This window comes from Gymnoscopelus braueri, assembly GCF_963280865.1.
Source record: "Gymnoscopelus braueri genome assembly, chromosome: 18".
NCBI classification, from domain to species: Eukaryota; Metazoa; Chordata; class Actinopteri; order Myctophiformes; family Myctophidae; genus Gymnoscopelus; species Gymnoscopelus braueri.
Window position 1 is genome coordinate 5,990,864 of NC_137618.1, and position 16,442 is coordinate 6,007,305.

The 16,442-nt window shown below is 40.5% G+C and overlaps 1 protein-coding gene across 2 annotated transcripts; it reads right to left on the bottom strand.

Moving 5' to 3' along the window:
- Positions 1 to 331: 331 nt before the first annotated feature.
- On the bottom strand, positions 332 to 16,431 carry LOC308073546 (frizzled-7-like). 2 transcript variants are annotated; one of them, XR_013932003.1, is made up of 9 exons: positions 15,989 to 16,431; positions 12,362 to 12,475; positions 9,738 to 9,879; positions 8,669 to 8,814; positions 6,422 to 6,688; positions 4,211 to 4,332; positions 3,275 to 3,419; positions 1,225 to 2,922; positions 332 to 1,172 (listed from the first exon to the last, which is right to left on the bottom strand). XR_013932003.1 is itself a non-coding variant. In XM_080412498.1 (8 exons), exons 2-8 carry the CDS (start codon positions 12,434 to 12,436, stop codon positions 2,398 to 2,400), a joined length of 1,422 nt encoding a protein of 473 aa, XP_080268624.1. In that variant the 5' UTR covers positions 12,437 to 12,475; positions 15,989 to 16,431; the 3' UTR covers positions 332 to 2,397. The 2 variants fall into 2 exon arrangements, 1 of the variants encoding a protein (XP_080268624.1); XM_080412498.1 differs by having other exon boundaries at positions 332 to 2,922.
- Positions 16,432 to 16,442: the final 11 nt, after the last annotated feature.

Here is a 16,442-nt window from a genome sequence, read left to right on the forward strand (position 1 = left end):
TATGAGCTACTTTCTGTCAATAAATTCCATGCAGGTGATTATTTTTCTAAGTGTCAGAGTTTGGAAGCGCTCGTTTTCAATAACGCAACGTCCCGCTGCCTCCTGCGTTATGTGACATTTAGAAACCAGTGCTACGCAGGACCGTTGAGTGATTTCCAAAGAGCACTTCCAAACTCCAATGCTCCATGCTGCTCAATGTTTTGCCACTCAGTCTAGATGAGGGGGGCAAGTGTCCCGGTAGAAAAGTGACGGGTGTGCGTACTCTCAGTTAGCTCAAATGGTAAAAATGTCAGCACAAGTTTGCGCAGGAAAAAAAGGTTCAATTCCGGGGTTGAAGAGGAAAGTTGACGTAATGCTGCTTTAATGCAAGACCATAGAAACAGAACACATTGCTCTTACATTCATAATAATAGTCCACAGCCCACCAATGAGACATAGTGAGCAGACAGAAATGGTGCCGTTGTATAATGAGCATTAGTGAGGACCAATTATATGAAGATAGGTTGAAAATAGATGAAGTGGTCCTTTAAGTAAATCTTTTGACTATCTTGTACTTTACTTGAGTATAATTTTTTTAAAGTATGACTTTCACTCCACAGCATTTAAGAGACAAATATTGACTCCAATACATTTCTAGGAAGGGAAACGGTACAATATGAATTAACCACTTAAGCCCAATTTCAAATGTACTGAAAATAGCAGATCTACAGTGCTGGAGAGACATGGGAGACCCCCGTTACTGAACAAACACTACAGCAATTATTACTATCACAATATAGAGCCATTTAAACACAAAAGAAACTAACACTTACTGCACCTTTAAACGTGTCTAAAAGTTAAACAAACAGAGGAGAGAAAAACTTGATACCGTTGACTCTCCTCGTTTCGAGACAAATATCGTTTTATTTGTCTTTTTTTTTTTTCTCCAAATATCTCTGGCCCTTGTCCATAATTGGATTGTCAAGCAATGTTGAACTCTAACTCTTATATTAAACGACTGGTTCTCAATGTGGGGTCCGGGGCCCACCAAGGGTCCAAATGGACCCTTACAGGTCTGTAAACTCAAGAGTGTACAAATGGAACAGGCTCTATGCACAGCAGCCACATTGGAAAGAAAGTGGGCCTCTTCCTTACTTCCTTCACAGGTGTTACCAATGATACTAATTAATGCTCTGTTCCATGTAGTGTAGCACAGTGGTTCTCAAACGTTTTAATGTCAAGGACCCCCATAACTCACTACAAATGGAACCGAACGCACAATATCAGCACCCTGACTCTGTTTGACCAGAATGTAACACAACCTTAATTAGTATCATTGGTAACACTTGTGACGGAAGTAAGGAAGAGGCCCAATTTCTTTCCAATTTGGCTATACTGTGCATAGAGGCTATTCCATTTGTACACTCGGGAGTTAAATTAATCCATTACGACAGGGAAAGCGTCTGTGTCATTTTTAGATTTCTTTGGCTATTAAAAAATAGCAGATATACAAGCTCGAGCCAAACCAAAACGTTATATTAAAAAAATCACACCCAGTGTGAAGTGGGTGGTGTGGTCACAGTGGTCATCACAGTGATGGAAGTTCACTTAAAGAAAAGTAATATTGTGGACCAACCATTGTACACCCCTAACTTAAAAAAAAACATAAATGTGTTTTTTTTTAAGTGCATAGTCCTATTTATAGGGCTATGCACATGTGTCATGTTTCACTAGCCAATCACAGTCCTGAATAGACTGTGATTGGCCAATCACGGTGCAGGGTTAGGGGGGGTACACTGGTGGCCAATCACAGCGCAGGGTTGGGGGGGTGCAATGTCCAAACCTCACATATAGGGGCGGTTTCACCGCCCAAAAACACAACCATTATACAACACAACCACACAGAATACACACACAGCGCCCTCACAGATCTACACAACCACACAGAATACACACACAGCGCCCTCACAGATCTAGACTTTAAGTCTATTGATCTCTGGTCATTTTTCATCCATGGCCTTGTTGAGTATTGCTGCTATTTTTGCCATGATGCTTTTCAGCTCAATTCTAAAATGACACACAGATGCTTTCCCCGTCTTAATGGACTAACACTGAGAATTTTACAGCGTAGATTAGGGTCCCAGAGATGAAAAAAAGAAAAGAAGAAAGGTTCCATTTGTACACTCTCAGGTTCACAGATCCGTAAGGGTCCATTCTAGACCCCTGGTGGGGCCCTGACCAGACGTAGAGAAACGGTGTACTAAATGTTTATACGGTCGTCTCTCCTTGGTTCCCGCTGCAAAGTCATTTATAAAACCGTCTTCAGGATTGGAGGGTCTTAAAAAAAGAAAATCTTTCAAAAAAAAGGTAAAAATATCACAACATTTTAAGTTAAATAAGCCGAGGAGAGAAAGCGTTTTATACGGTGGTTTCTCCTTGGTTGGCGCTGCCGCCCAGTCGTTGATAAAACCTCCTCCACGACTGGACGGTTTTGCCCGACCACACCCAGAAGCCCGACGTGATCCCGACGATCATGGTCATCAGGTACTTGATGATGAAGACGGTGAACTCGGGCTGCATCGGGGCGAAGTTGTGCGCGGGGCAGGGCACGGCGAAGCGCTTGCACGTGCGCATGTGCCACGTGCGCTCCCACTGCTCGCGGAACGCCTGCTCGTAGAAGTAGCAGGCGATGACGACGGTGGCGGGGACGGTGTAGAGGACGCTGAAGACGCCGATGCGCACCATGAGCTTCTCCAGGTTCTCCGTCTTGGTGCCGTCGTGCTTCATGACGGTCCGGATGCGGAAGAGCGACACGAAGCCGGCGAGGAGGAAGGACGTCCCGATGAACAGGTAGACGAAGAGCGGGACCAGGACGAAGCCGCGCAGCGAGGCCACGTCGTGGATCCCCACGAAACACACGCCGGTCAGCAGGTCACCGTCCACCTGGAGGGAGGAGGGGAAAAAAGACCAATTAGAAACGAAAACTTAAACCCTCTGGACTTGGTGAAAGGGACCCGAGTTGCAAGTGTACTTGGAACGCTTTTTTCGGTCCACACCAAATCTCTTTGCCAAAAACAGCTGATCTACAAGTACGTTGCAAGCTTGTAGATCGGCTGTTTTTGGCCAGCGCTCTGTTTTTGGCTGTATATAAGCACAATTAGGGTTGGGTTGGAGTGGTCAATTATTTTTACCCCCTTTTAAGTCTTTATGCCAATTCGTTCCTCCCCACACACACACATTTATGTACTACAAGACTTCAATCCGTTTCAAGCTCATTACATAGACAAGGGCCTACCTTTCCCATAGCCAGTATGGTAATAGTTTTAACGGCCGGTACAGCCCAGGCAGTCAGGTGGAAGTACTGACTGTTTGACTCGATGGCCTCATGACCCCATTTCATCCCAGCTGAGAGGAACCACGTTAATGACAAGATCACCCACCTGGAAATATAACAATTAATTAATTAATCAATTAATTAAACCATCCCAGCTGAGAGGAACCCTGTTAATGACAAGATCACCCAACTAATGAATGAATGAATGAATGTCAGAAACATCACGCAACTAGAAATGCAACAGTTAAGACCGGGAACGCATCAGTGTGATTTTTAGATTTATTTAGCAATTCAAAAATAGCAGATCTACAAGCTCATGAGCTTGTAGATCTGCTATTATTTTGAAGAAAAAGAAAATGTGGAAATTTGTGCAAATCTTTTGAATATATATTTTTTTAAACATTTTTAACTCAAATCTTTGCTTCTGGGGGATTCTACAAAATAATGTCTTCTAAATCCTAACGTTAAAAATAAATAAAAAAACATATATTGCTATAATATCAGTGGTTCTCAAACTTTTTTCATGTCAAGGACCCCCAAAATGATATGTATTTGGCTGCGGACCCCCCATGTCAATGTTTTTGTTCCGGGGACCCCCATGCAGAAGCAAAGATTTTAGTTACAAATTTGTGTATATATATTTTTTTTTTTTTCAAAGATTTGCACACATTTTCATGATTAAAAATTAATAAATAGCAGATATACAAGCTCATAAGTGCCGTGCTATGAGCTTGTATATCTGCTATTTTTGAATAGCCAAAGAAATCTAAAAATGGCACAGATGCGTTCCCAGATTGAGTGGGTTAAAGAGCTGGAGAGACGGGTAAACCCCAGTTACTGAACACACTCTGTAGAGATGATTACTATCACAATTACTCAAGTTAAATTGTGCCTTACCAGATGGAGCTGGCCATGCCGAAGAAGTACAGTATCATGAACAGGATGGTACATCCCTCTTTCTTGGTGCCCTGGGCCACGGTTCGATACCCGTCCTCCTTGAACTTGTCGATGCACACCACCTGTATGGGACAGTGTTATAGACCAAATCACCACGGCATCACCACAACCAATTACCGGTATATGTTTCCGGCCTGCAGAGTTGGAGCAGTATTATTCATTAAGTTATTGTTGACTATTAGAAATATAATATTGTTCTGGACACTTTATTTTGTACACATTTCCATAGACCCTGATCTCATGGATTAAAGGAGAGTTCCGGTCATTTTAGGTTGTATGTTTGATGTGTCGCTAATCACTCACCAACATACAAAGGAACGTTGAATATTTCCAGATCTGCCCCTGTTGTCCATTCTGCAGACCCCCTTGCGGCTGCATAATGGGAGAGTGTGTAAGAGTGAAAATCACCTATTTTAACAAATGCAAAGTCTGTTTTTTTTCTCCTAGTACTCATCGTGGAGTCTCATGATACTCAAACATGCGCTGAATGTCCCTCATGAGCTACCGCTAATGCAGAAAGACATGACGCTGGTAGCTCGTTTCTCTCACAGAACCTGGCATGTGCCAGATTTTGAGAGAGAAACAGACTTTGCATTTGTTAGAATAGGTGATTTTCACTCTTACACACTCTCCCATTATGCAGCTGCAAGGGGGTCTGCAGAATGGACAACAGGGGCAGATCTGGAAATATATTCAACGTTCCTTTGTATGTTGGTGAGTGATTAGCGACACATCAAACATACAACCTAAAAGGACCGGAACTCTTCTTTAAAGCAAAATAAAATCTCAAGACGGTTGTGTTAGACCAAGTATCCTAATATGCGATTTGTGAAACACTGTGAAAAGGAGCCCCCCCCACACACACACACAATTAGAACAATATGCAGAATTATGATGTTTTGGTAGCCAAAGGTAGACTATGCCAATGGCATAGTCTCAGTCTTCTATGGCAGGGGTGTTCAACAGGGGGTCCGGGACCCCTAGGGGGTCCTCAGAGTTGCTACAGGGGGTCCGCCAAATCTCTGTGTGATATGATCATTGCTTTTTACATTAACCACTTGAACCCCAGCATCCCTGTTCTAAGGACAACTTTAGCCAAAAATAGCCGATCTACAAGCTCTCAACGCCTCGCAGCGCGAGGCGTTGTGAGCTTGTAGATCGGCTATTTTCGGCAAAGAGGGGAAAAAAGAGCAGACCAAGTACAGAGTGAAAGTTTACTAATAAGTATTGACGGTTTAAGTGGTTAAATGTCTGAAAATACACATTAACATGAATCCAACATCTATGAAAAGCTTTAATCTGCAACACAATTTTATGTAATATATAGTGGGGGGGTCCCTGCTTCATCTCTCTCTCTCAGTTAGGGGGTCCTTGGCCTGAAAAGGTTGAAGACCCCTGTATCTATGGCATACTGCCATAGAAGACATGCTGAAGTCTATGAGATCCAAGTTTCTAGCTTATCGACCTTCTATTTTTGATTCTATTGTGCGACACTTGATCAAGTAGGAGGCTAGGAGCGTTAACTCTTACCCTGCCAGAGTTTTTTCAGAACAGTCTGTAGCCTCTGCCAGGGTTTTGACCGATTTTGGTACCTTTTCGCATAGCCACAAAATATTTTTCTCAAGTATGATTGATCCCCAGAAAATTTCTAATCACAGATGAGATTCAGGTGTGGTTTCACAAATGTCAACGAGGTCAATTTGACCTTGTTGTCATGTGTTGTTTGATGTTTGAAAATAGCTCAAAACCAGTGGTTTCAAACCAAAAAACATTGTGAATTGTTTGTCCGTTTCAATTTTAACATTGAAGTGGATGGAGCAGCAAATCTTTGGGAATTGTTATCTCCTTATTGGTTTGGAATATCGAAAAGGTGTCAATCTTAAATAATTAGAGAATCTTTTTAGAATTTTTTTTTTTTTGAAAAATTTTTTTTTTTTTTTTTTTTCCAAATACGTTTTTAAACGTCTTTGGCAGGCAATAGCTGAAGGCCCAAAGACGTTTATAAACGTCTTTGGCAGTTATAGAGTTAATTTCCAATAAGAAAAAAAGAAAAAAAAGTTAGAATATGGAGATAAGAGGTTTCTGACCGACGACACGCGACGACATGCATTTTCATCAAAATAAATAAAAAAACATCGACCAATCGCATACCTTGTCTTCCAGGAAGAAGCCGGCGGCGTAGGCCACGGCCACCATGAAGTAGCAGCCGGACAGGAAGATGATGGGCCGCTCCGGGTAGCGGAAGCGCCTCATGTCCACCAGGTAGGTGAGCACGGTGAAGAGCGTGCTGGCGCAGCACAGCATGGCCCAGGTGCCCACCCACAGCCGGCCGAAGCGAACCTCCTCGTCCGTGAAGTACATGACGCCGTTGGGCTTGGAGGGCTCGCACGGGGCGCCGCAGTCCTTGGCGCCCAGGAACTGGTTTGGTAGGTGGAACACAGGGGGGGAAGAACCGGCCAATCAGAAAAGGGGTTTCAAATGTCACGGCAACACGTTTAATCCATTAACCAATTGAGACCTGAGGCCATTCTTAAAAATGTTTTCTAAATCATAACAGTTTTTTGAAAAAAAATAAAAAAATGTTCAAGATTTTTCAAAAATAGCAGATCTACAAGCTCATAGCGCGGCACTCGGTGCCGCGCTATGAGCTTGTAGATCTGCTATTTTTGAATAGCCAAAGAAATCTAAAGTGACACAGATGCGTTCCAGGTATTAATGGGTAAGAACTGAGGCAGATTCTACAAAATGTCTTCTAAATCCTAGCAGGTTTGTGAAAAACTTGTGATGCTATATCAGAGGTGCTCAAACTTTCTCATGTCAAGGACCCCCCCCCCCCCCAAAATGATATGCATTTGGCCGCGGACCCCCATCTCAAAATATTTTGTTCCAGCAGGGACCCCCCAGAAGCAAAGATTTGAGTTACAAATGTTCGCTTAAAAGAATATATATATATTCAAACATTTGCACAAATGTTCACGATTAAAAAAAAATAGCAGATCTACAAACTCGTATATCTGCTATTTTTGAATAGGCAAAGTGTAAAATAATGCTTTTTAGCTCATATATATATATATATATATATATATATATATATATATATATATATATATATATATATATATATATATATATAAAGATTTGCACAAACCTTCATGATTTTTCAAAAAAAATAGCAGCGCTCTAATAGCCAAAGTATAAAATAATGGTTAAAGTGGTCAAAATCTAAAATGACACAGATGCTTTCCAGGTCTGAATGGGTTAAGTGGATGAAGTGTTGTTTTGTTTCTTTTCCTGCACAGCTCTGATCTGTTAGTTCCTAGGGCTGTCACCAACATGACGTTTTACTTGATGATTGATTGTCACACAAATAATTGTGATTAACGATTTGCTTTTTACATTGAACCATATGAATACAAATATATATTTCTCTTTGTAATGAAAAATTGCAAAGGTCAGATACCGTATGACAAATAACTTATATGAAGACATTTCTGACATTTCTTTATATATAGGCTACTATATACTATATAGATATAGATGATTTGCTTAATGTTTGCTTAATGTGCAACATTGTTTTACAGTAAACAAACCAACATAATAGTAAGTGTATACAGGGTATCTGCACATTGATTACTTTTGGTCATTACAGAGTCAAAAGTAATCAGCAATCTATCCTATAGAGTGTTGGCCAAATTGTCAAATATTACCAAAGAAAGAGGCAAGAATTGTATGGTTTGTGAGCTTGTAGATCGGCTGTTTTCACAATATTTATCTGTGGAACCGAGTCAAACAAAAGGTAATGCCTCAACTCCTACAATTCCAAGTGCTTGTCAGGATGGGTGGGGGGTCCCCAGTTCAAATAGGATTGTTTTGGGGGATTACAGCCTGAAAGGTTTGAGAACCACTGCTGAAGAAACAATATCAATAATATAGCTACAAAATAGCAAAATCAGCAGTATATGATAGTATATACAGTAAAGCAGCATCCTGCGCTATAAAGAAACAAGTACAGTCACCACCACTGTGTCATTACAGGATCACTATGACATCACAGATTAACTGATATATCATTGGTGGGAAACCACCAAAACTTACTTTTCAAGAAATGAAAAAAAAAAAGAACGAAGCTACGTTCCAATGGATCCAATGTAGTTATTATGTACTCACAAGTGCTTGTAAATACTTTTCAATGGTTAAATATTTATAAAAACCCAGATGCCCCACTTTCACAATTTGCAAAAACTAATAGCAAAGATTCTAGATCTACAAGCTGACAACGTCACGCGATGTCAGCTTGTAGATCTGCTATTTTTCGCTTGTGTTGACAGAGTTTGATACTTTTGTATGACACTGTAATAACTGTAACAATGTTTATATATAGAACAAACAGTCCAGTACCTTGTACCCCAGGTAGGAGGGCAGCTCCAGCTGCAAGGGGCAGGTGAAGTGGGGGGACGTGGGCTGGTGGGGAGGGTGCTGGTTGGGGGGACGGCCCCCATGGGACGGGTGCAGGGTGACGGGTTCCCCGGGCAGGTGGCGACCGCCTATAGGGATGCAAATGTTCAATTCAAGCAACTGACAACGAAGACACTTTTTTTTTGCACCATTTGGTTGTGTGGACTTGAGTGCAAACACACACACACACACACACACACACACACACACACATGAAAGGACTGCAATGGAAATTCCACATCTGTGGGATGCCCTCCCAGAACACCTGAGAGCACCACAGTCCACTGATGCTATAAAAAAATAGACTAAAAACCTACCCTTTAAAAAAAGCATCTTCTTCATTATTCTTGGGCCTTTTTTTCCCCCCTATGCCCTGATTTTACATACTTTTTTAATTTAGCCTAGTAGGGTCCTAGTAGGGTCCCATGTAATCGTTTGGTTGCCTTTGCTGTTTTAAGCCAAGTTTTTAAACCCTGTAGCACTTTGAGGTTTGCGAAAATGTGAAGTGCGTTATAAATAAAATGTATTATTTAATAAGCCGCTGGCTTTTTTGCTTTTTTATCCTTTTGATAATGGTTTGACAATGTATGTATTTTAGATTATGTTTATTATCAATAAAGAGGTCAAAGTCAAAGTGATGGTCGGTTCACCTTATCAAGATAATTGATTGATGATTGATCGTTGAAATTGCACGCGGCCCAACCATCTGACCACTTAACACGGCAGCCGAACGGCTGCCGTGTTAAGTGGTCAGATGGTTGGGCCGCCAACGCTTTTCAAGTGGGCCCCGATGCTGCAAAGGTTGGGAAGCACCGAGTTTAATCTATGCTCTGTTGATGAATTGAATACATAGGACCACAATGGAAATGAGTCCCCGTTTAGCCTAAATGTTTTACCGTACCTCTGTGCCGTATCTTTTTTTTTTATTTTTACTAATCAATCAATCAAAATGTAGTAATTATTGACAATGAATTGATTGATAGTCGATTAGATAAGATCGTTGACATCCTACCGGGTGCGGCGGTGGGGTTCCTGCTGTGCTCGGAGCTGTTCAGACCCACGCAGATTTCCGGTCCGCCGTGAACCGGGAAGTTTGAGCAGCGCAGCCGTTCTGGCCACTGGAAGCCGAACTTATTCATGAGCGCCTCGCAGCCCTGCATGGGAGGTAGAGGGGCAACAGTTCAAATCAAACTAATACATTGTAATCACTTATATATAACACTGATAATCAATCATTTAATTGTCGAAAATAATTGATGCCTATATTGGGCAAGTCATTGGCAAAAATCCCCTTTTTTATCAAAAATCAAACATTTTTAAGGTATCAGATCTACATGCTCGCAGATTATGTGAAAATATCAGACCTAACAAAAATACAGAAAGTACACGAAAAAATAACACATCAACGAGGCAAATATATTGGCAATGGGCGTTTGGATGAGTCCAATCGTCGGTTGTTTTTATTGGTAGATTTTTTGGCCGATATTTGTCATTTTATTTAGTAAAATAAATGTATCCTAATGGTCTGCCTCCTCAAGAATTCAACTCTTCAAATATAGCCAAATGAAATGTAAAGCGCAAAACAACGCGTGCACGACATGTTAATCAATTTGAGCCATTCTAATAACGATTATACGGCACTTTCTTGTTGCCGGTCGAGTCTAGGCTAAGAAACACAGTCCCCTCCGCAGTGGGTAGGCTACTGAATGGAGCGGAGGAGAGCAGAGGAAAGAGGGAATGGCTTTTGTTTTCTTAGCTGTCGGTGTATCAGCTACTGTACATCTTTGATGTTAGCTGTAGGCTATATATATTTATATGTTCAAAGACGAGCCGTAAAAAACGAAAATGAAACTACAGCTCCAGTGTCTGCAAATGCTCGCTGTGCATTTGCAAGCTTGATGACGCAGGAATGCATGTCCCCCGGTATCACAAGATCCAGCACTTGATTCTGATCGTTTGCTGTCAAATCTGGATATTAAAACTAGAGTCAGTTATGTTTATGTCACCAGTCGATCATTGCAAATTGAAATGTGAGTTTGCTCGTTGCCCGAAGTTGCGAGTCCATTTGGTTACAGGGGAGTGCGGCCCAGGTGGGTGTTTATCCCGTAGCGGCACACTTTATTTAGGCTTATTATTTAGGCTACTTCACGTCATCTCCTAGCCTGTGATCTTAGCTTAGTCCTCAAAAGAATATCCCATAGAAGTGATATGTTTTACATACAATTGTTCGTTGTCTAAACAAGTTTTGGTCATTAAGTTAGAGAGCATGGCCGTTGTCAGCGCGACTCTGTTTATTGACAGCGTCACGCAGTCACGTAACTTTAGTAACCCGATACTGCACGTGTAACAGCCGAATGTGTACTTTGTCGCAAGACAGGGTCGCGCGCCAAAAATAGCAGATCTACAAGCTCACAGCGCGGCGCAGACGTGACGCAGTGTGACCTTGTAGATCTGCTATTTTCGTCACGCTACCCGCTATACGGCGAAGTATAACTCGAGCTTAAAGGACTGGGGAGCTAGTGTTCTCACATTATTGCTTTTCTAGCACGAATATATCGGCAATTCTTGGGCTGACAATGGCCGATAGGACCTGTGTGTGCGTGTGTGTGTGTGCGTGAATGTATAATATATATATATATATATATATATATATATATATATATATATATATATATATATATATATATATATATATATATATATATATATATATATATATATATATATATATATATATCACTCTGGTGTCTCTGATGTTCCAATGAAAACATGACTTGCATAAAACGATCCAATTCAATGCAGTATAAACTTTGAGCATACTCATTTATATCTTCCCACAGTTGTCTGATATGGACCACTTCATAGGTCACATATCATTATATCATCATGTTATAAATATGTACCTGTACACCATCTCTCTCAATATGAATCCTTACAATGCAGTTCTTAAGTACGCTTTGATGTCTGTTTGCAACTTCTCAACGTAGAGCCAGCCATAACAGTAAGAGAGGGGCGGTATAATCTCAGTCTCACTCTCAGCCCTCGGGTGTGTTTTCCGATAAATTAAATAAAGGTTGAAACGTAATAAAATAACCCCCAGCGAATGCTCGGACCTCCAGGTTGGGGACTTAAAAGGGTTCATCAATTGATATACAAAATTATTAACCCATTAAGCCCTGGAACGCATCAGTGTCATTTTCTGATTTGAGCTAAAAAGCATTACTTTACACTTTGGCTATAAAAAAATAGCAGATATACAAGCTCATAGCGCGGCACCGAGTGCCGCGCTACGAGCTTGTAGATCTGCTATTTTTGAAAAATCGAGAAAATTTGGGAAAATCTTTGAATTATATTTTTCAAAGCAAACATTTGTAACTCAAATCTTTGCTTCTGGGGGTCCCTGGAACACAATATTTTGAGATGGGGGTCCACGGCCAAATACATATCATTTTGGGGGTCCTTGACATGAAAAAGATTGAGAACCACGGATATAAAAACATAGGTTTTTCAGAATACTGCTGGGATTTAGAAGACATTTGTAGAATCGGCTTCAGGTTAAAAAAGCGTGGTTCTCGATTATTCAATTCATCAACAAAAAAAGATCAATAAGAAACTATTGGATATTGACGGTCGTACCTGACGTGCGCGCTCGCACAGCGAGCGGCAGGGAGGGATGGCGGCGTCCAGGACCGTGCAGACCGGAGCGTACATGGAGCACAAGAAGAACTTCAGGTCCGCCGAACACTGCACCTAATGAGCACGGTGGAAAGTAACTATTAGTATATTTACTCGAGTACTGCACTTATAGGCTTGCCACAATTATTTCATAATCACAATTATTTGAGATAATTGCAATAATCGTCATAATAGTTTCCATGTTGAAAGAATATTCATATATTTGAAAATATTTGAAAATATGTGTGGAAATAGCTGATCTACAGGCTCAAAACGCGCATCTCATTCTCCATAGTTCGCCTTTTTACGTAAAGTAATCAGTGGTGGAAGAAGTACTCAGATATTTGACTTGAGAAAAAGTAGCAATACCACAATATAAAAATAGTGAAAGGCCTGTGTGTTCAATCAAAATGTTACTTGAGTAAAAGTACAAAAGTATTGGCATCAAAATATACTTACGGTACCAAAAGTAAAAGTACTAAAATGTTTGAAAATAGCCACAAGCTCACACGTTGTGAGCTTGTAGATCTGCTATTTTCAAATAGCCTAGGTATAAAATAGGGCTGATGTGGTTAATGTATGTTTTATAATATAATAATTTATATCTGCAAAGTGACTAGTAACTAAAGTTTTCAAATAATTGTAGTGGAGTAAAAGTACAATATTTGCCTCTGAGATGTAGTGCAGATAGAAGAGTATAAGTAAAAGTATTGAAAATTGAAAATACTCCAGTACGGTAAAAATACCTCAAAATTGTACTAAAGTACAGTACTTGAGTAAATGTACTTAATGACTTTACACCACTGAAAGCAATGACCTACTTCGTCATACATGAGTGTCACATGAAAGTAGTGAAAATAGCAGATCTACACCTTGTAGTCTACAAGGTTTATCTAATAAAATGATTAGCTGTATGTCAGAACCAAGAGCTACTGCTTTCACATGACTTACAAACAGTAGTAGACAGTAACTAAAGTACATTTACTCAAGTACTGTACTTGAGTTAACTTTTCAGGTACTTTTACTTCACTTGAGTATGTCCATTTTGCTTTCTCCAATGCTTTATACTTCTACTCCAGTATTGGATATTGTATCAATATTGTACCTTTTGTTTTTACTCCACTACAACCAATTTGAAAGCTTTAGTTACTGCAGATATTGCAGATTTGATTATTATTACAAGACATATAGTAACCAATTAAGCCCTGTTGTATACTTCATCCATCTAAAATAGACAATCTACTAGCTTGTAGAGCAGCTATTTTCTAAATATTCTGAAAGAATAGGAAAACTTTAAGTATATTTTGATGCCCACGCCTTGGTACTTGATTTACTCAAGAATACATAACAGGCATTGTACTCGCACTGCAGCTAAAGGAGTAGTTCACCCCAAAAAGTACTTATTTTCTATCAAGTGCACACCACATGAAGCCTTGAAATGCTTGAATTCATGTTTTTGTCGCATTCCTGAGCTAATAATTTGATTCCTGTCTCCTACCGGCTAATGTATCCGGTAGGAGACACAAAGTAGATTATTTGTGTCTCCTACCGGAAATACACCCAGTCATCAAATTATTGTCTCAGGAATGAGACAAAAACTAAAACAAATCCATGAATTCAAGGCTTCATGGGGTGTGCAATTGATAGAAAATAAGTAGTTTTTTGGGTGAACTCCTCCTTTAAAGCTGCACTATGTAACTTTCCTCTTCTACCCCGGATTTTTTAACCCGGTTTCCAGTGCAAGTGCTGAATCTTTTTTTTTACCATCGATCTAATAGAGCCTGGCTGCTTGCTCAGGGGAGAACTTGAATCTTGCCTGTGTCTAGGTGAGACAAGACCTTTGACACGATCTAAACGTTTCAATGGAATAGCAGAGAGACTAAAACACAACCACCTCCTATTGCATAAGTCAGGGGACTTCAACAGGGGGTCCGTGACCCCTAGGGGGTCCTCAAGAGTTACTACAGGGGGGCCGCCAAAGCTTTGTGTGCTAGGAACTTATTTAGTTTGTTTTAACATTAACCACTTGAACCCTTAGTATCCCTATTCTGAGGCGAACATTAGCCGAAAACAGCTGATCTACAAGCTCACAACGCCTCGCGCTGCGAGGCGTTGTGAGCTTGTAGATCGGCTATTTTCGGCAAAGAGGTTTGGTGTAGAGGGAAAAAAGGAGCAAACCAATACACAGCCAAAAGGTCAAGTTTACTAAGTGTTGAGGGTTTTAAGTGGTTAAATGTCTGACATAAGCTAAAGCACATTGATTTACACAACACTGATAATAGTAAATGAAGATATCTATGAAATCTATGAAAAGGTTTAACCTGCAACACAATATAATATGTGGTGGGAGGGTCCCTGCTTTATCTCTCTCTCAGCTAAGGGGTCCTTGGCCTGAAAAACGTTGAAGACCCCACCCAGGTATAAGATTAAATTATATTGTATTAACATGCTCTACCATGTAGATTCGACAAAATTACATGTTTTTTCATTAAAAATAGCGCAAGTAGCCTACATTAACACTTTTGTACTTTTACTTAAGTGAAAGTTTCACTTGCAACACAGTAAATTTCTACTTTTACTTTACTTTTTGACCAAGTAAGACATTTGCATCAATTAGGGTCTTATGCCAGTGGCGGAAGGTAACCGAGTACATTTACTCAAGTATTGTACTTAAGTCAAATGTTTAGGTACTTTTACTTTATTGGAGTATTTCCAATACTTTTACTCTCTACACTTATTTGAAAACTTGAGTTACTACCTACTACTACTCGTTACTTTGTAGATCTGAATTATTATTACAAAACATACATTAACCACTTCAGCCCTAATCAAACTTTGGCTATGTGAAAATAGCAGATCTACAAGCTCACAACGCGTTGCATTGTGAGCTTGTAGAGCTGCTGTTTTGAAAAGTACAAAAATGTGAGTACTTCTTCCATCACTGGGTCTTTCCCCTTGACCAGTGGGTAGAACAACTGGTGCACCTCCTGGTTGGAGTGAGTGACCCAGGCAGGTTGGGTAGGATGGTCTAAATTTCACTTCTACCACAATATTTCTACTTTTAACTAAGTCATTGGTTCTCAAAGTGGGGTCCGGGGACCCCCAGGGGTACTTGAGGGGGTTCCAGGGGGTCCCCAGCTAAATGATGGATAGGAACCAAATGGACCCTTATGGGTCTGTAACTCTGAGTACAAACTCTGAGTGTACAAATGGAACCAAATGGACCCGTTAGGGTCCATTTGGTTCCATTTGTACACTCTGAGTTAAATTAACATTGATTTTACAATATGAATTGGGGTCCCAGAGATAGAAATGCCATTAATTGGGGGTCCGTATAGCCTAATGCATGTCAAACTATTCCTTGAAATTAAAATGGTCGAGAATCACTGCTAGAGCCGTAAAAGATCTTCTTATGGGGGTCCCTGGCTTATCTTCTGAAATGGGGGTCCCCGGGCTAATAAGTGTGAATTTGGGGGTCCTTGACATGAAAAAGTTTGAGAACCACTGCTCTAAATTTCACTTGTAACACAATATTTCTACTTTTAACTAAAGTAAGACATTTTGCATCAATGACAGAATTCCTTTTACCTTGACCAGTGGGTAGAACTGGTGGACCTCCAGGCCGGCGTCCTCCTGGTTGGAGTGACCCAGCAGGTTGGGTAGGATGGTCTGGTTGTACTGGAGGTCAGCACACAGGGGGATGGAGATGGGCTGACAGAAGCCATGCTCTGAGCCCCACACACCCCATGCACCCCACCCTGTTCACCCCCATGGTCACCTCCATGTTCACACCAACAACCCCCCAGAATACACCCAAAAACACCCAAACCCCCCAAAACAAGAAGGGTTTCATATTTGTCATGCTTAAAAAAAAAAAAAAAGGGGGGGGTTTCTTGTTATGTTCTATTATCTGTTTTATGTGTGATGAATGAAGAAGGAAGCCAAACCTGTACACAAGATGCAACAATAAAGTACAACCTTGAACCTTCTTTGTTAATTGTTCTGGTTCTATTTATCTGAAATGTCAAGTTTTTTTTGTTTT

What these genes read in the sequence shown, in the direction of transcription:
- LOC308073546 (XM_080412498.1), bottom strand. Translation starts at nt 12,436, where the DNA reads ATGTACGCTCCGGTCTGCACGGTCCTGGACGCCGCCATCCCTCCCTGC. An exon ending in TGTGCGAGCGCGCACGTCAG is followed by an intron (nt 9,880 to 12,361) that starts GTACGACCGTCA and finishes CCTCCCATGCAG; the next exon opens with GGCTGCGAGGCGCTCATGAA. An exon ending in CCTCCTACCTGGGGTACAAG is followed by an intron (nt 6,689 to 8,668) that starts GTACTGGACTGT and finishes CTACCAAACCAG; the next exon opens with TTCCTGGGCGCCAAGGACTG.